Source organism: Rhinopithecus bieti, unplaced genomic scaffold (assembly GCF_001698545.2).
Source record: "Rhinopithecus bieti isolate Rb0 unplaced genomic scaffold, ASM169854v2 scaffold_24390, whole genome shotgun sequence".
NCBI classification, from domain to species: Eukaryota; Metazoa; Chordata; class Mammalia; order Primates; family Cercopithecidae; genus Rhinopithecus; species Rhinopithecus bieti.
In genome coordinates this window covers 5,520-25,390 of record NW_016811706.1, presented here as the reverse complement: position 1 = coordinate 25,390, position 19,871 = coordinate 5,520, and the positions used below count along the sequence as shown (strand labels likewise).

The 19,871-nt window shown below is 43.9% G+C and overlaps 1 protein-coding gene across 1 annotated transcript; it reads right to left on the bottom strand.

Annotated features, from left to right (window-relative positions):
- Positions 1-3,979: 3,979 nt before the first annotated feature.
- Positions 3,980-18,381, bottom strand: CERS5 (ceramide synthase 5; the record flags this gene model as incomplete). The annotated part of the gene is made up of 9 exons (XM_017894711.1): positions 3,980-4,878; positions 8,731-8,887; positions 9,706-9,812; positions 9,907-10,035; positions 12,014-12,106; positions 12,868-12,918; positions 16,342-16,399; positions 17,362-17,492; positions 18,247-18,381. Coding segments are annotated over 9 exons (1,011 nt in total), but the record flags the coding sequence as incomplete, so codon positions are not given.
- Positions 18,382-19,871: the final 1,490 nt, after the last annotated feature.

Below are 19,871 nucleotides of genomic sequence, written 5' to 3'. Positions count from 1 at the left end.
CCAAGGACTGGCTGGGGTTCCCAATGGCTCCACTCCAGTGTGATGCTGGGTGAGGGGCAGGACCCCTGTGCCTAAGGGAAAGGAGGTCAGAACCCTGCCCCCCACCTTCTGGAGCCTTCTCTTAAGTGCAGACCCTTCACCAAGGAGTGTAGACTTCATTTTTTCTTTCTTTTTTTTGAGAAGGAGTCTCGGTCTGTCACCCAGGCTGGAGTGCAGTGGCCAGATCTCAGCTCACTGCAAACTCCGCCTCCTGGGTTTACGCCATTCTCCTGCCTCAGCCTCCCGAGTAGCTGAGACTACAGGCGCCCGCCACCTCGCCCGGCTAGTTTTTTGTATTTTTTTAGTAGAGACGGGGTTTCACCGTGTTAGCCGGGATGGTCTCGATCTCCTGACCTCGTGATCCGCCCGTCTCGGCCTCCCAAAGTGCTGGGATTACAGGCTTGAGCCACCACGCCCGGCCGCCTTTTTGTTTTTAAACAACTTCTGAGACTAGGTTTCCTCATTGTGGCATATTGAATCTTTCATAGATGACTGCAGCAACGTCTCCCATTCCACTGCTCTTCAGTGGCCTTGTCACTTCTTCATTGAGAGGTAGAGTCTATCTTACCACCCTGCCTTGCATCTGGGCAGTCCCTGTGATTGCTTTGATTGGTAGCATACAGTGGAAGTGATGGGTGCCACTACTAGACAACACTGTTTTTTTGAGACAGGGTCTCATTCTGTCGCCCAGGCTGCAGTGCAGTGGTGTAGTCATCGCTCACTGTAACTTCAAACTCTGAGCTCAAGTAATCCTCCCACCTGATTCTCCAAAGTAGCTGGGACTACAGGTGTGCACCACAACACTTGGCTACTTTTTAAATTTTTTATAGAGATGGGGTCTCGCCTTGTGCCCAGGCTGGTCCCAAACTCTTGGCCTCAAGCAATCCTTCTGCCTTGGCCTCCTCAAGTGTTGGGATTACAGGCTCGAGCCACCATGGCCAGCCTAGACAGCACTCCTAACTGGCCTAGCAACTTCTGCTTCCTGCCTCTTGGAACCTAGCCACCTGTGCAAAGCCCAAGATAATGGAGAGGCATGTACAGGCACTTCAGTTGACAGCCCTGACTGAGCTCCTAGCGAAAATCCAGCATCGACTGATAGCCAGGCAAAACCAGGTAAATAAATCATCTTGGACGTCCAGTGCAGCTGCGTCTTCATTCAAATAAATAACTCCATTCCCAGCTACAATCTGACTGCAACAACATGAGATCCCTCCAACTGAGCTCAACCAACCAACCACATCATGAGCAATAATAATCTGTTAAACCACTACGTTTTAGGGTGGTTTGTTACATATTAATAGATAATCACAACACTCATTTATGGAATGGGGATAATCCTATTTCTACAGAAGTATTTACTTTTTTTTTTTAACATACTTGGCTCAGCTAGTTTTTCCCCCTCCCCTCCCATTCTTCTGCCCTGCCCTGCCCTTCCCTTCCTGGTGTTTTAAACCTTGGTTATTGTTGTATGTGAAATCACTTTTGCCAGGCGCAGTGGCTCACACCTATAATCCCAAAACTTTGGGAGGTCAGGGTGGGTGGATCACTTGAGGTTAGGAGTTCGAGACTAGCCTGGCCAACATGGGGAAACCCCCGTCTCTACTAAAAACACAAAAAGTAGCTGGGTGTGGTGTCATGCACCTGTGATCCCGGCTAGTCAGGAGGCTGAGGCAGGAGAATCACTTGAACATGAACCGAGATCATGCTATTGTACTCCAGCCTGGCGACAGAGCAAGACTCTGTCTCAAAAAAAAAAAAAAAAAAATCACTTTCTAAGCAGTAAAGCACTATACAAACATAAGTGATTTTTCAATTAATAATAAAGCTACTCGGGAGGCAGGAGGATCGTTTGAGCCCAGGAGATTGAGGCTGCAGTGAGCTATGATCAAGCCACTGCATTCCAGCCTGGGTGACGGAATGAGACCCTATCTCTAATAAAAGAATAATAATAAAGTTAAAACCCTTTTATAGCCAACAGAGGAGAGGTAACGCCTTATTTCTCTTAAATATACTCCTGGTTCTCTGGTATAGATGATGTGGGTCTTTATCTAACCTACTGTCCACTAATTTGGGTCCTTCCAGGCCATCTACAAAACGGTTTTATGTGGCACCAGTAATGGTTATCTTCTATCTCTGTATTAAAACTCTCTAGAACCCTACCTCTCACCCCCACCCCAACCATTTGCACACAGTTCCTTCTCAGAACAAGATTCTGTTCTGATAGTTGACCCTCATCTTACTTCATTTATCCAATGCAAACTATTCAATATAATCAGTCTCTGCCTTTGGCTGAATGTTTCTGCAACATCTAGTTTTCCTCATTATGAAATCTTGGGAAGTGCTGGTAGAGACTGCAGAGTGGTTAATTAGATTACAGTATAGAGAGTACGGTGGTTAGGAATAGAGAGGGACAGTAAGTAAGATAGGAATAGTAAGGGTTTGACTCCTTACTAGCCGCTTGACCTTAGCAGGTTAACCTCTTGCCTCCTATTGTCATGTGTGTTTAATACAGTGCCTAGCATGTAATAAACGTCATGTGTTAGCTATTATTTTTTATTATTGTTTTATCCAGTTGCATCTTTTGTCAGATTAGCTACACCAACCAATCCAGTTTGTATTAACAAGGCAATTGTTCAAATTTCAGAAGACAAAATACATCTCTCATCTGACTTTCAAAAGCATTTTCATTCATATTTCACAACAACTAGTCTATTCAATATACCAAGTTGAGGAACTAAAAGTATGACTTAATTTTTTTTTTTTTTTTTTTTAGACGGAGTCTTGCTCTGTTGCCCAGGCTGGAGTGCAGTGGTGCTATCTTGGCTCACTGCAACCTCCGCCTCCCGGGTTCAAGTGATTCTTCTGCCTCAGCCTCCCGAGTAGCTGGGACTACAGGCATGTGCCACCATGCCTGGCTGACTTTTTGTATTTTTAGTAGAGACAGGGTTTCACCATGTTAGCCAGGATGGTCTCGATCTCCTGACCTGCTGATTTATCGCCCACCTCGGCCTCCCAAAGTGCTGGGATTACAGGCGTGAGCCACTGCGCCCAGCCAAGTATGACCTAATTTTTAGTCTTCTTGATTAGCTCTGACCAAATGACCACTTAGAACTTAAGTTTTCCTATTCCCCACAGTAAGTCTTTCTAAAAATCAAGTCTGTTAGTAAGGTTAGTAGGGTCAATATCCCTATAATGTCAATGAACATCAAGTGAGTATCTGATTCTTAGAATAACCTATTTATTTCCATTTTCATTCTCTCCCTGACACTCTCCATATGTCATAATGTACCTAAGAGCATGTGGAAATATTTTGATAATCTGAACATTCACCAAATGGAAAATTATTCTGGGAGATGAATACTGTATTTGGTGATTTTGCCAAGACCACAGAGAAAAGTCTGGATTAGGATGACCGCTTCTCCATGGGCTAAAAGATAAAACAGAGTTGAAACAAAAAACACCTCAGATTTATTTATCACAACCTTAAAATGTTAATTCGGCTGGACGTGGTAGCTAATGCCTGTAATCCCCATTTTGGCTTAAGGCCAGGTGTTTGAGACCAACCTGGGCAACATAGGGAGACCTCATCTCTAAAAAAAAAAAAAAGTTATTTGACAATCTCTGTATTGACTAAAATAGGAAATAAGGTATTTACCTAATGGCGTCTTGGCTTTTCAACCAAAGCTTTTGTTGGTTTCACTATATACATGGTTGAATCTGTCCAGTATTCTTCTTGTGACCCACTAAACCTTTTAACTTTTTCTTAAAAAACATAAAGCTCTAAAATGTAAGCACCCTGGCTGATTCTCTTCCCACCATGCACAGAAAGGAAAAATTTGGTGTCCAGGGCCTTCTGAATCAGACCTGGAAAAGCTCTTAATTAGCTTATGGATTCAGGAAACTGCGGATAGAGTCACTAAAGAGGTTGAGACAGTAGAGGTGGATTGAAGTACTTTTAATCACAGAGTAAACAATAGTACAAGACCGTGAACAGCTCACCCAGTGGCTGTTGTCCTCCTCCAGCCCTCAGCTCACCCTCTTCCCATGCCCCCTCCCTGGGTACCATTGAGTAAAGAGTAGGGTATTGGCAGCTGTCCCTGTTGCTATCAGGTGATAGGAAGGGGATCTAGCTAGGGACCACGGTAATCCTGGCCATCCATCCATGGTTCTGTTTCTATACAACTTCATCATGCAACGTACTCTAGCTGTGAAAGAGGAACAGTGCAGAAATCTGGGACTGAACTTGGCTGCTCCATTCAGATGGTCCAGGGGTTTAGAGCCTCAAGAGCCAAGGGCAAAAAGGGAGGAGACAGTCTGGAGTCAGTATAATTCAAGATGCAGCCAAATGTGGAACTAAGGCGGGTTCAAAGGGGGGACTAGGGAAGGCCTCATGGCTCCAGTCCAGAATTGTGCCCCAACCCCAGCAATGAAACTCACGCATATGCACAAATGCACATGAACGAACACACAAAAACACACAGAGCAAATAACATTACTGAAAGAACTTGGAGGCTATTAAATACAAAATGGCAGCGTTTTCTTTCAAAGTGAAAATACTTGCTTCTTTGATACTCCTCAGTGCCTTGCAGTCCCCTAGTCACAGAAGAGTAGATATGGGAAGGGCCAAGAGGAGTATGTTGCCAGCGACCCTACAAGTCCATGTGTACTGAAGTCCCCATGGCAACCACCTTACTCTTCAGCCCAGTAGCTGCCTCCCATATGACCATTCACCCGATTGGCACCATTGCTGGAGCTACTGTCACAGGGACTTTTTGTGCAGGTGGTCACATCTTCTTCCTCTGAGCTGCTCTCCACATCACTGCGATCATCCTTAGATACCTGAGTGGGATGAGACCAAAGACAGAAAAGTGAGGGCAGAACTTTCCTGGAGAGAACCGTAAGACACACCTAAGCTCAGAAACCCAGGTGTGGGCACTGTGTTCCCAGTCTGGTCTGCTTTCTGATGACATCTAACTCAAAGTATTGTCTGGACTATGGCTAATGTTGTGACTATGCTTCGCCTGCTTTCTAGTTTTCTCCCTTGTCATCTCCAATTCTGTTCTCTATGGAATAGAAGCTACTTTGGTAGAGGGGTGTGCCTTTCAGGACCAGCCTAAGAGAACTGACATCACTCACTGAGACCCGGTTTAGGTTTCAGGGAAACTCCAGACACCCCTTCTCTTCTTCCACTTCAAAGAACAGGGAAGGCCAACATGAACAATACATATGACTGTCAGCAGTGCTTCTATCTTCTGGTGGCTGTGGACAATGCATTTATTCATATTGGTTATGCTGTTTTGCTTTATCCGCAAAGCTGGTCCATAACAGGCCTTTTTTAGTAGTTTCCCATTCCTAGGCTCAGCTACCATTATCCTATGACACTGTTTTCCAATCTTCTTCCCTTTCCCAATAGTAAGATCACTTTTCTTGTGAAACTTCAGCATCCCCAAGATACACAGTATAGTGAAAACACAAATGGACTGGCAGTCAATGAGAAAAGAATCCCAGTTCTAATCATGCTACCATCTGTGAATGCTTATTAACATGGGCTTTTTTGTTTTGTATTTTCAAATGAAGCATCTGGATTACAGCAGCATTTCCCAATTAAACTATCCTGCATATCAAGCAAAGTATTTCACTTTCTCCACCATGGGCCAGGCACGGTGGCTTACACGTATAATCCTAGCACTTTGGGAGGCCGAGGGGGGAGGACTGCTTGAGCCCAAGAGTTTGAGACCAGTCTGGGCAACATGGCGAGAGCCCCGTCTCTACAAAAAATAAAAAATGACAAAATTAGTTGGGTATGGTGACATGCATCTGTAGTCCTAGCTACTTGGGAGGCTGAGGCAGGAGGATCTCTTGAGCCCAGGAGGTCAAGGCTGCAGTGAGCCATGATTACACCACTGTACTCCAGCCTTGGCAATGGAGTAAAACCTTGTCTCTTAAAAAAAAAAAAAAAAAAAAAAAGCCAGGCACGGTGGCTCACGCCTGTAATCCCAGCACTTTGGGAGGCTGAGGTGGGTGGATCACCTGAGGTCGGGAGTTCGAGACCAGCTGGATCAACATGGAGAAACCCCATCTCTACTAAAAATAAAAAAAAATTAGCTGGGCGTGGTGGCGCATGCCTGTAGTCCCAGCTACTCAGGAGGCTGAGGCAGGAGAATCTCTTGAACCCGGGAGGCGGAGGTTGTGGTGAGCCAAGATCATGCCATTGCACTCCAGCCTGGGCAACAAGAGCGAAGCTCTGTCTCAAAAAAAAAACAAAAACAACTCTACCCTGGACTCTAAGAGTAAAGGACAGAAACCCAGTGAGACCTGTGTCGGACTTCTGACCTCCAGAACTGAAGGATAATAAATGTGGTTTAAGTAAAGGAGAGAAGGAAGTGAAAAGGAACACAGCTGTAACAGCTGTTGCCAAGGAGGTGAGCATTTGCTTTGGATCGGCTCCTTGAATTTGTGTTGGATGGGTCTTCTACAGTTGATTATAGCTGTTGACCTCTGAACTCAGATGACTGATTACCTGACCTTTAGGAAATTTCCACTAGAGAGCAGAGTGTCTCTAGACGTGCGCTAAACAGAGTCTCAGAAACAAAAAAAAAGTAAACTCAAATTCTTGACTCAATTTAGGTAAACATCTGGCAACTGCAGCTCTAGTCAATAATGGCCCCGAAAAGTCAGGAGAGAGGGCATGCTCTGAGACCAACACAAGGGAACAGAAAGGAGAGCAGGAGGAAGGAGAACCACATTCAGATGGACATGCTTCACTGAATACTAGAAGCACAGATACACTTACATGCAAGAGATGAAACTGTCCAGCTCCCGCCAGGCATAGAAAAAAGGAAGGAGGTGAGGAAAGAGTGGAGGACAGGGTTTAATCCTTCCTGGACAGGTCACCTAGTCAGGAAAGAAGCAGGAGAGAACAGAGATGTCCAGTAGCTACAGCAAGATGCACAGGCATGCTGAGCAAGTTCTGAGCCAATGGCAGCTATAAGGAGTGATGACACAGGAGATCATCAATATCTAGGCCACATTCCAAGAGTTGGTCCTGGTGTCAGTGCCTGCTCAAGCAGAGCCCCTCCCACTTGGGATTCTGTATTCTTTTAGGCTGAAATCCCTAGCTCTTGGACTAATTACAGTCTGACTGCTTCAAAACTTGCAAAGTTCAATTATGAGTTTATTATTAAGTGGCACCTTTCTTTTGCTCTTGGCATAAGATGGGTATCTGAAATACTACATACCCATTCACTTAGGACACTTGCCTCATACACCAGTGGGGTGAGGTGTATGTTTAGTTCCTTATATAAACCATACCTTGAATATCACAGCATGGTTATCTTGTGGTGGCTTGTGAACTACCACCATTTCTTTTTTTTTTTTGAGACGGAGTCTCGCTCTGTCGCCCAGGCTGGACTGCAGTGGCTGGATCTCAGCTCACTGCAAGCTCCGCTCCCGGGTTTACACCATTCTCCTGCCTCAGCCTCCCAAGTAGCTGGGACTACAGGTGCCCGCCACCTCGCCTGGCTAGTTTTTTGTATTTTTTAGTAGAGACGGGGTTTCACCATGTTAGCCAGGATGGTCTCGATCTCCTGACCTCGTGATCCGCCTGTCTCGGCCTCCCAAAGTGCTGGGATTACAGGCTTGAGCCACTGCGCCTGGCCAACTACCGCCATTTCTAAGCAACTTAACAATCTGCTTTTATAGAGTTTATGTGGCTCTGCATATGATTTCCTTTGAAAAAGTCCCCATGTCAAAAAGAAAATATGAAATCCACTGAAGCAGGTAGGTAAAGGATAGGAAATGGTTGAGGCCATCTCTTAAAAAACTCTTAACCCTATCATCCTTTAACAAAAGCCATTCCTAAGGGACAAGAAGAAGGCAGAACTTTCCTCTTGCATCTAAGTCACATCTTAAAAGGTAAAATGGTAGGCTGGGTGCGGTGGCTCACGCCTGTAATCCTAGCACTTTGGGAGGCCTAGGAGGGCAGATCATGAGGTCAGGAGTTAGAGACCTGCCTGGCCAACATAGTGAAACCCCGTCTCTACTAAGAATACAAAAATTAGCTGGGCACGGTGGCACATCCTGTAGTCGCAGCTACTAGGAAGGCTGAGGCAGGAGAATCACTTGAACCCAAGAGGTGGAGGTTGTGGTGAGCCAAGATCGTGCCACTGCACTCCAGTCTGGGTGACAGAGTGAGATTCCATCTCAAAAGAAAAAAAAAAAAAAAAAAAGGTAAAACAGGTTTGGTGTGGTGGCTCACACCTGTAATTCCATTGCTTTGGGAAGCCACAGTGGGAGGACTGCTTGAGGCCAGTACTTGGATACTGGCCTGGGTAACATAGTGACACCCTATTTACAAAAAAATAAGAAAATTAGCCAGGCATGGTGGTGCACACCTATAGTCCCAGCTATGTGGGAGGCTGCAGTGGGAGACTCCCTTAAGCCCAGGTTTGAGGCTGCAGTGAGCCGTGATCATGCCACTGAACTCCAGCCTAGGTGACAGAGCAAGACCTTGTCTCTAAACTAAAAAAGGCAAAACACTCATAGAAGAGGCGAAGACTTTGGAGCCCTAGGCTTTTTGTTTGGCCTGCTTGAGTAGATGGGGCTCACCAGGTTTGATGGAGAGAGAACGTCTGTTGAGTAATCCCTATCTTCCCCCATACCCCAAAGAAAGAAGCCATCTTTCATCCTCACCTTTCCCCTGATCAAGGCTTTCAAAGCAATCCGTGCAATTAGGTAGGACCAGATGACATGCAGAACCTGTAGGGTCAGCAGCAGGCCATTGAGGAGCCACCATGAAGCATAAGGCCCGATTATCTCCCAACTCTCAAAGAGGGTCGTGTTCAGAATCCTAGAAGAGGGAGGCCAATAGTCAGATTCTAGAGTCAAAGCTCAGAAGACAGGGGTGAAGCCGAGTCCTAGGGATGCAGAGCCCTGTGTGTTTTCCTACCAGCCCTTTTATCAGCTGAAGTTCCAGGGACTGTCATCCACAGTAATAAAATAAAGAAAGGGAGGAGCCTGTTGTATTTTCTATCCTTAGGGACAGGGAAAGATATATAAATCTTAGGAACTGATGGATTAAGTCACATTATTAATCACTTCAAATATGCAGAGTTTCACGAAATTAGAACAGAAGTGGGACTCTAATCCTAGGAATGACTCAGCTCCTCAGACACATATAGGATAGGACAGTAGGTAGCCGATTCCCATAAAGCAGTGAATGTAGAAGTGAAGGGGGGGGCGGGGGAGGGAGAGGGAGAGAGAGAGAGAGAGAGAATGTGTGTGTTGATGGTTGGGACCAGAGCAGGAACACAAGCAAGAAGGGCCTGAGAATTGTATCAACAGGGCAAAAGAAGGCAAAGGAATTACTTAGGCATAAAATTAGGACTGTTCCTCAGAGATGAGTCAAAAAAACCAGAAGCCAACCGAGTCGGGTACTCTGAGTCTGGATCCGACCTTGCTAGAAATACGGTGTGAGGCAGCAGAGGTCCTATGAGAGTCCATAAAAGGTCAGCACAGGCCAAGGTAAAAGCAGGGCAATAGGGTTCTTGTGTTCTATTGGCAAAAATAGAATAGAATAGAACAGAAAAACTGAATGGGCAAAATGAGAATTGGCAAAAGGTATCATTAGGCTCATACCTACCACAGCTCTACAGCCCTACCACTTACCAGAATGGATAGATTCCTAGACGTGTAACCATAAAAACAGCACTGAAGATAACAAAAAGGGTGTCACAGAGCCGCTGATACTTGGCATAATTGGCCAGCTTGGCTGCCTGGAGAAAGGAAGAAAGAATTGAGCTAGGGAGAAAGTCCTCACATAGGAAGAAAAGAAGAGAAGAAGAAGATGGAGAAAGATTGGGTTTTTACCTCCAGCAAGAAGTCTGAGACATCATGTAGGCACATGATCAGAGTTCCTGCTCGAACCATGTTGTTGATGTAGGAGAAGGAGATAAGCCCAATGGTGACCAAGTGATGCACAAACATGATCAGGAAGTCCTAGGAAGGAATGGAAATAGAAGAGGGAGGTAAAAGCTGGGCCGTAGAAACACCAGCCAACCCACTGTCCTGCATTATTCTCTGAGGATCTTACCCCACCCCGTATATAATAGTTTCCATTGGCCGGGCGCAGTGGCTCACACCTGTAATCCCAGCACTTTGGGAGGGCAAGGTGGGCGGATCACCTGAGGTCAGGAGTTCGAGCTCAGCCTGACCAACATGGTGGAACCCCATCTCTACTAAAAATACAAAAATAAGCCAGGCGTGGTGGCGCACACCTGTAATTCCAGCTACTCGGGAGGCTGACGCAGGAGAATTGCTGGAACCTAGGAGGCAGAGGTTGCAGTGAGCCAATATCGCGCCACGGCACTCCAGTCTGGGCGAAAGAGTGAGACTCCGTCTCAAAAAAAAAAAAAAAGTTTCCATTCTGCTTAGACTCTCCTTTGGCTACCTAGCATTTAACTGAACACTCCCTACATCAGTGACTGACCCATACTCTATGTTAATGCAGCTCAAAGGCCAGAAAGTAAAAACTTCCTTTGGTAACTGCAGAATATATATAGCGTGGATGCTGAACTGCCACCTGGGGATAACTTCCCAGTGGGACATACAAGCCTTAGAGTTCTCTGAGATTCTATGACTCTTCTGTTTTAATGAGAGAAACGTCAACCACAAGGACCTAATAGAAGGGATAGGTTTGTGGCTCTAATTTCCTCTTGGGTTCAAATGTCAAGTTAGATCTAGGGAAGTCTCTAAATACTTGAGTTATCAGACACATCTATTAAATACTTCTCTGTTTATTATTTTTAAAACTTAAATATGTATTTCAAACTTTCTTATATGTATCACAATTAAAATAAAATTTTAATAAAGTGACCTGTGTCTTCTGACCATAGGAGAGTAAAAGGCATAAAAACTGAGTATCAAGTTTCTATGTTAGATAACACTAACAACCTGACTAAGTTTTAATTCATTCCCATAAATGCTAACCCTGGTTTTCTTTTTTTTTTTTGAGACGGAGTCTCGCTCTGTCACCCAGGCTGGAGTGCAGTGGCCAGATCTCAGCTCACTGCAAGCTCCGCCTCCCGGGTTCACGCCATTCTCCTGCCTCAGCCTCCCGAGTAGCTGGGATTACAGGCGCCGCCACCTCGCCTGGCTAGTTTTTTTTTTGTTTTTTGTTTTGTATTTTTAGTAGAGACGGGGTTTCACCATGTTAGCCAGGATGGTCTCGATCTCCTGACCTCGTGATCCGCCCGTCTCGGCCTCCCAAAGTGCTGGGATTACAGGCTTGAGCCACTGCACCCGGCCAAACCCTGGTTTTCTTCACCAAAGATAACCCTGAGTTAGTGACAGATTAGGGTTACAGCTGCTGGAACCACATTATTTCAGGTAGACGCTAATAAAAAAGTAAAGATTCTGCCTTTTCTATTTGGTTGTATAAAACTTAAGTCATTTCTAACTCTGTCACTATCTGGGCAAGTCATCTCACTTCTCTCAATCTTTGCTTCCTGAACAATAGCAGGAAGAGAGTAAAACTCCTTCCAACTGACTTTCTTTGAGTAAGTGGCGTAACCAGAAAGGGAGTACAGAGAAAGCAAGTGTCCCTAATGCCATGTGAAAGCCATTATCCAGCTTTTCTGGAATCAGGTGTTTTTTCTAAATAAGGCATTGCTATCCCCCAATTCTGACTAGGATTTTTTTCTTTAGATATGTAAGAAGCTTAAAGAAGAATACGGAAAAAAGTATGCTTCTTAGCTGGTTAATTGTTCTCATCCTGGGGCTTCCCTGAATGTCTTAAATATACTTCATCATTAATTCAGTCTCATTTCTGGGAACATTACAACAAGCTAAGAGTCCATCAAACCCAGTTTCTCCTTTTGCGGTCTCAGGGAAGATAATACATCATAATGGCAGTCATGGAAGCTGCTAGAAAGGAGGATGCAATAAGTTGGGGACTTGAGGGGGCCAACGTCCTTACCTTTCTTTTAATGTCTGTAAACTGAGAAAACATAAGGGACCAATAGAAGGCCAATTCCATGATATAATAGTAATAAAGCCCACTTGAAAGAGGCTGCAAGAGAGAAAGAAGTAGTTAGATTACCAGCTAGTCAAACGTGCATTCCATCTCTCCAACTTTCTCTGCCTTGGAGGACCAATACCCCAAACTATTAGACATTTCTCCTCCCCATTATCTCCCAAGATATGCAATAGCTAACAGACTTTGGACTGGTGTAGAGACTTGAGCCTCTTCCCTCGCTCCTCTGCCCACCCATCTTCAGCGCTCATCTTGCAGAGATGAGATACATTTAACACATACTATAACACAATCAAATCAGTATGTCTAGGATTCTGGGCAATTAGTGCTTTTCACAGGATTGAATACACATAGGCCTTCTCCTCTTCCACCCCTTTAGCAGTTCTTTGACATATTTCCAGTATAGATTACAACCAAGATGCTCTTAATGGGATTTCAAGTTACCCTTGATACAAAAAAGACATCTGAACCAGAAAGTACCTCATTAAATACCAGAAAACTGCTTTTCTTTCTAGCCCAATTAGGGTGAATATAATGGGGAAAATCAGAACAAAAAACTCACTGGATTTCATTGCTATGGGGGTCTCAGGAATAGATACCTCATATGACTCTTAGCAGTGGGAAAATTAATAAAAATAAAAAATAGATACCCTGAATATATAACTTAAAGAGACGCAGGCCCTAATCCCTCAATCCCAAGGAAACACACCATCTGTCCTGGGGACTGGCAAAGGACCCTCACTCACTCCATCTTACACACATTCAACACCTCTACCCTGAAACGACTCAGATCCTACCTGAAATGGATAGTTATGCCAGCACTGTCGGATGTCCCAGAACCAAGGTGACTAAGAGAAAACAGATAATCCATGTCAGTCCTCAAGATTCTCACCTGGCTTCAAGATCTACCCCATATAATCCCCTTCTCTCTAGGCTGGGGCAAAAGAGAGACAGGAAAGCCCCCAAACAGATTTAAGGGCTCCCTAAAGGATCAATAAATAGCTAGATTGTTCATCTACAACAGAGTGTCATAAATAGAAAAACTATGCTTTGAGGTAAATAAGAACAATGAGAGTTTTAGGATAGTTTTAGGAAGTATCACCACCTGGAATATATATACAGGAAGACAGTGATTCATTTGATAACCAAGAAAGATATCTCCATGCCAGGTTCAGAAGTCAAAACTAATAATCTCTAACGGAATAATGATTATGTCCTTTAAGGAGTTTGTGTGCGTCATCTTTGCTGCTGGATTTCTTATCATTAAATTGTTCATAATATTGTCTTATCCTTTCAATGGCTACAGGATCTGTAGTGATAGCCCTTCCCATATTGGTAATTCATATTTTCTTTTTTTGTTGGAGTTTGTCCATTTTAATCAGACCTTTCAAAGAATGAACTTTTGGCTTTATTAATTTTATCCATGGTCAGGCACAGTAGCTCACACCTGTTAATCCCTGCACTTTGGGAGGCTGAAGTGGGTGGATTGCTTGAGCCCAGGAGTTCAAGACCAATTTGGGCAACATAGTGAAACCCCATCTCTAAAAAAATACAAAAATTAGCCCAGTGTGGTTGTGCATGTGCCTGCAGTCTCAAGTTTCTTGAGAGGCTGAGGTGGTAGCATCACCTGAGCCTGGGAAGTTGAGGCTGCAGTGAGCTGTGATCATGCAACTGCACTCCAGCCTGGGTGACAGAGTAAGACCCTGTTTTAAGCAAAAACAAAAACAGGCCAGGCATGGTGGCTCATACCTGTAATCCCAGCACTTTGGGAGGTGGAGGTGGGAGGATCACCTGAGGTTAGGAGTTCGAGATTAGCCTGGCCAACATGGTGAAAATCTGTCTCTACCAAAAATACAAAAATTAGCTGGGCCTGGTGGCGTACTCTGGTAGTCCCAGCTACTCGGGAGGCTGAGACAGGAGAATCACTTGAACCCAGGAGGCAGAGGTTGCAGTGAGCCGAGATTGCACCACTGCACTCCAGCCTGGGAGACAGAGCGAGACTCTGTCTCAGACAAACAAAAACCCCACAAATGTATCCATTGTTTAATGCCTATTTCATTAATTTCCACTTATTTACTTTATTATCGTTTTTTAGAAATGGGGTCTCACTATAGAGATTGGATCTCGTTATCTTGCCCAAGCTGATCTTGAACTCCTGGGCTTAAGTGATCCTCCCACTTCAGCCTCCCAAAGTGTGGGGAGTACAGGGGTAAGCCACCACGCCTGGCCAATTTCTGCTTATTTTTTATTATTTCCTTCCTTTAACCTATTTTGCTTATCTTTTTCAAGAACCTAAAGCAGAAACTTAGATTAACTTTAAACCTTTCTTTTGTAATATTAACATTTAAAGCTATAAATTTCTCTCTAAGTATGTTTTATCTGTATCCCAGAAATTTTGATATGTTTTACTTTTAGCATCATTCAATTAAAAATACTTTCTTATTTCTCTTGTGATTTTTTATTTGATCCACAGGTTATTGAGAAGAGTTGTTTAACTTCCAATTTTTTTTTTTTTGAGACAGAGTCTTGCTCTGTCACCCAGGCTGGAGTGAAGTGGCGTGATTTCGGCTCATTGCAACCTCAGCCTCCCAGGTTCAAGTGATTCTCGTGCCTCAGCCTCCCCAGCAGTTGGGATTACAGGCACACACCACCATGCCTGGCTAATTTTTTGTATTTTTAGTAGAGATGGAGTTTTGCAATATTGCCCAGGCTGGTCTTGAACTCCTGAGCTCAGGCAATCTGCCCGCCTCAGCCTCCCAGAGTGCTAGGATTACAGGTGTGAGCAACCGCACACGGGCGACTTCCAAATATTTTCCATGTCTCTCATTACAATTGACTTCTAATTTAATTCCATTATGGTCAGAGAACACATTCTTTAAGATTTCAATATTTTGAAATTTACTGAGACTTATTTTATGGCCCAGCATTAGTTTATCTTTCTACATGCACTTAAAAATTATATGTCTTCTTCAGCTGTTGGTGTAGTGTTTTATAAATGTCAATTAGGTAAAACTGGTTGATCATGTCATTCATACATTTTACATCTTTAGTGATTATTTATTTATTTATTTATTTAGCCTAGGGTTTAGGTCAATTACTGAGAGAAGAGTATTAACATCTTCAAGTACAACTGTATATTTGTCTATTCCTTTACTTCTGCCAGTTTTTTGTCTACAATATTTTGAAAACACAGTGATATCATTTAGAGAGAAATAGTATGGTACAGGGAAGAAAACAAGAACTCAAGAATCAAAAAGCCTGAAATTCTTCTTCCTTCTTTTTCTGAGGCAGAGTCTTGCTCTGTCACCCAGGCTGGAATGTGGTGGCTCCATCACTGCTCACTGCAGCCTTGACCTCCTGGGCTCAAGCGACTCTCCTATGTCAGCCTCCTGAGTAGCTGGGACTACAGGTACATGCCACCACACCAGGCTAATTTTTGTAGAGACGGTGTTTCACCACGTTGCCCAGGTTGGTCTTGAACTCCTGGGCTCAAATGATCTGCCCATCTTGGCCTCCCAAAGTGTTAAAATTACAGATGTGAGCCACTGTGCCCGGCCCCCTGAAATTCTTCTTTGACTCTGACAATTAACTAAAAAGTGAGAATAATACCCGTTTCACCCACTTTAAAGGGTTAATTCCATTTCTCCTCCTTCAATTTTTGTCAAGTGCTTTGTAAACCATTAAGTATTATGCTGATTTAGTTATTACTGATATTACTAGTATCTTCTAGGGAGAAGCAGTAGAGTTATAAGGTTACTGAAGTCAGGCCCCAGACAGAAGACAATCTATTAGGATATAAACCTGGACTGTGGGCATCACAGAGGAGGAAAAGTTGGGGGAAATATAAAGATCTAAAGGTATTTATGCCAGGTACAGTGGCTCACGCCTGAAATCCCAGCATTCTGGGAGGCCGAGGTGGGTGGATCACCTGAGGTCAGGAGTTCAAGACCAGCCTGGCCAACATGGTGAAACCCCGTCTCTACTAAAAATACAAAAATTAGCCAGGTATGGTCGTGTGCACCTGTAGTCCCAGCTACTCAGGAGGCTAAGGTAAGAGAATCGCTTGAATCCAAGAGGCAGAGGTTGCAAGTGAGCTGAGATTCCACCACTGCACTCCAGCCTGGGTGACAGAGCGAGACTCTGTCTCACAAAAAAAAAAAAAGAAAAAAAAATCTAAAGGTATTTAACTCTTGCTTCTAGATTAACTCTTATTTCTAGAGATCTAGGCATGATTAGAACCCAACAGAAAACTAGAGAAAGTTAAGACTCACCGACCAGAGAAATCTAATTCCATAGCAGAATATACATAAATAAAATGTGAATCTCCACCTGGGTGGGCAAAGAGGAGAGGTTAGACAAATGTCCACTGAAACCAAAGTCTCTGAGGCTAGGGAAGTCAAGATAGCAAATCTGGGGATAAGAGACTTACTGGTGAGAAAGAGGATCAATTCCTAGAATAGGGGCAACTACTGTCATTTAAAAAGCCAAAGACAGGGGCTAGGAGTAGTGGCTCATGCCTGTAATCCCAGCACTTTGGGAGCCCGAGGTGGGCGGATCACCAGGTCAAGAGATCGAGACCATCCTAGCCAACATAGTGAAACCTTGTCTCTACTAAGAATACAAAAATTAGCTGGGCATGGTGGCGCACACCTGTAGTCCCAGCTACTCAGGAGGCTGAGGCAGAAGAATAGATTGAACACAGGAGGTGCAGGTTGCAGTGAGCCGAGATCGCGCCACTGCATTCCAGTCTGGTGACAGAGCGAGATTCCGTCTCAAAAAAAAAAAGCCAAAGACAGAGTCATCTTCCATTAGGAAAAATATTAGGCTTTATCATCAGACTCCCCAGCATTTTTCTTTACATGACAATTACTAATACAGTGCTCAGAGGATAATTAGAAAAAGCTCAATAAAATGAAGAATAGTATTTCCCAGAAAAGGAATGCTTCCTAAAAATTGTCAACTTACAGCAAGCAAGCTAGTACTCCCTCTATTAAGGTATACATGTGTTAGTACATCTACTTACATAAGTACAGTTATAAGGATTTACTCCCAATCTATTTAGGAAAAGGAAACAAAATGGAACCATACCTAGGTTAGTGGCAACATGTCCAAGAAACTTAAGGGAATCAGTGTTCCAGTTCCCTTCTTTCCTACCAATAATAGGCTGAGTTAGCTCTCTATATCCATTAACTGTTGTCCTAACAACAGAAGTGATTTTCAAAAAAGAAAACTTCAGTCCAGTTGTATCCCACCCTCTTCCTTATTCCCTCCCTCCCTCCTTGCATACATACATGCTTTCACAGAATTTAGTGAGCGTTGGGGGCTTGTCCTGATTCCTCCTATGGCGAAACCAGCATTGGATTTTTTGGACATTCCAATCCAGCTGCTTTGACAGGCCCTCCAGCCTTTTCTTATCAGGATACTGTAAATGTATAACCAGAGTCACAACATCCCTGTCTCCTCAGACCCCTCCTTCAATCCCATTGACTAGCTGAGTGATAAGGTATGATAGCCATAGTGGCTCAAGTGATGTTTATCTTCCCAAGTTTTATCCCAAAATCATTTTTAGTAAGAAATTTTATCTTACATATCAAGGACCTGTACTGCTCACCTATACACATCCTTGTTTCGACTCTTCCTCCAGCCCAAGCTGAGTAAAAAAGGGTATTAAAAACCCAAATTGCAGGCCAGGCATGGTGGCTCATGCCTGTAATCCTGGGATTTTTGGAGGCTGAGGCCCGAAGGATGGCTTGAGCTCAGGAGTTCCAGACCAGCCTGGGCAACAAGGCAAAACCTTGTCTCTCCAAAAAACCAACAAAACACCCAAACTGCAAAGGCTATCAGTACCGTCTCCATCTCGATTACACAACTAGGCAGTGGCAGAAACTGGAACAAGGAAAAACAAAAACAAGATACAGTGTGTGTTTGGGGAAAGAGGGGTAAAGGTGGCTGCTGGGCCTAAAACTCAAACATACTACTATGTAAACTTCACATATGTAGGGCCCAAAGGTTTCCCCTGAGGGGATAAAGCTCTCCGTATAGCTACATAGAGTACTCAAACATGAAAGATCATCCCATCCTATCCTTACCCTTAGATATATGTGCTGTCTATCCTCCCCTGCCCCATGGAGCAACACCTTGTGTGAATTTTCCTCTCTGTTTCTTTGCCCACTTACCTTGGTGATAGATACAAACACCTTTTCAAGGATGGCATTGGGTTGGGCCTGATAAGGACCACTGTCCTCGATGCCAATATGGAGTGCACAGGGTTTGGCAATAAACCTGTAATGGAGAAAACCCAAGGGCCAATTCTTTTAAAATAATTTTTATTTATAATTGACACATAAGAATTGTACATATTTATGGGGTACAATGTGATGTTTCAATGCATGTATACATAGGATAATGATGAAACTGGGGTAGTTACCATATCCATCACTTTCAACATTTATCACTTCTTTATGGTGACAATATTCACTAGCCTCAGCCTCCCAAAATGCTGAGATAACAGGTGTGAGCCACTGTGCTGGCTGGAAGCTTTTTAGAAATGCATAATCTTGAGCCCATCTCAGACTTGCAAAATCAGAACCTGCGCTTTAACAAGATTCCCAGGTGATTCACATGTCCATTAGAATGTGAGAACCACTAATCTACTTCATAAGAATATTGTAAGTATTCAATGAGATAATGTATATGAAAGACCCTGGCACAAACGAGGTGATTAATAAATGGCAGTTTTCCTTACATCAAAAGACCAAGATCTTAATTGGAGGGAAAAGTAGAACTGAGACTAAGCTCTTCCTGCATATAGATATCCTGGGTCTTGGATACCTTCCTGCCTAACCAAGAGGTTACGGAAATACTTCGATCTTTCAGGAGTCGAGAAGAAAGAAATCAGGAAGCTAGGAAAGGGGAGAAGGAAATTACCTATTAGCACTCTATCCTAGTCTCAGATCTACTAATAAGGCATATAAACTTGGTAAAATCACTTATCTCTTGGGTCTTGGTTTCATCATCTAAAAGAAGAGGTTATATCAAGCAGAGTCCCATGGATTTAAATTTCTAAAAAGAATAAAAAAGGCGGTGCGGTGGCTCACGCCTGTAATCCCAGCACTTTGGGAGGCTGAGGCAGGAGGATCACAAGGTCAGGTGTTTGAGACCAGCCTGGCCAACAACATAGTGAAACCCTGTCTCTACTAAAAATACAAAAAAAATTAGCTGGGCTTGGTGGCAGGTGCCTGTAATCCCAGCTACTTGGGAGACTGAGGCAGGAGAATTGTTTGAACCCTGGAGGCGGAAGTTGCAGTGAGCCGGGATCGCACCACTGCACTCCAGCCCAGGCGACGGTGCGAGAATCCGTCTCAAAAAAAAAAAAACCAATAAAAAATAAAAGAGGTTATGAGATGATTTTAAGATTTCTTTTCTGTATCTAAGATTCTATGATGTTATCATTGATTGATTATAATTAATTTCTAACTTTTGAATCTTTGAAAATTGAGGAACTATTCCTTGGTTCTTCAAGAAGGATCTGGCCGGGCGCGGTGGCTCAAGCCTGTAATCCCAGCACCTTGGGAGGCTGAGACAGGCGGATCATGAGGTCAGGAGATCGAGACCATCCTGGCTAACATGGCGAAACCCCGTCTCTACTAAAAAATACAAAAAAACAAAAAACTAGCCAGGTGAGGTGGCGGGCGCCTGTAGTCCCAGCTACTGGGAGGCTGAGGCAGGAGAATGGCAAGCTCTGCCTCCTGGGTTTACGCCATTCTCCTGCCTCAGCCTCCCAAGTAGCTGGGACTACAGG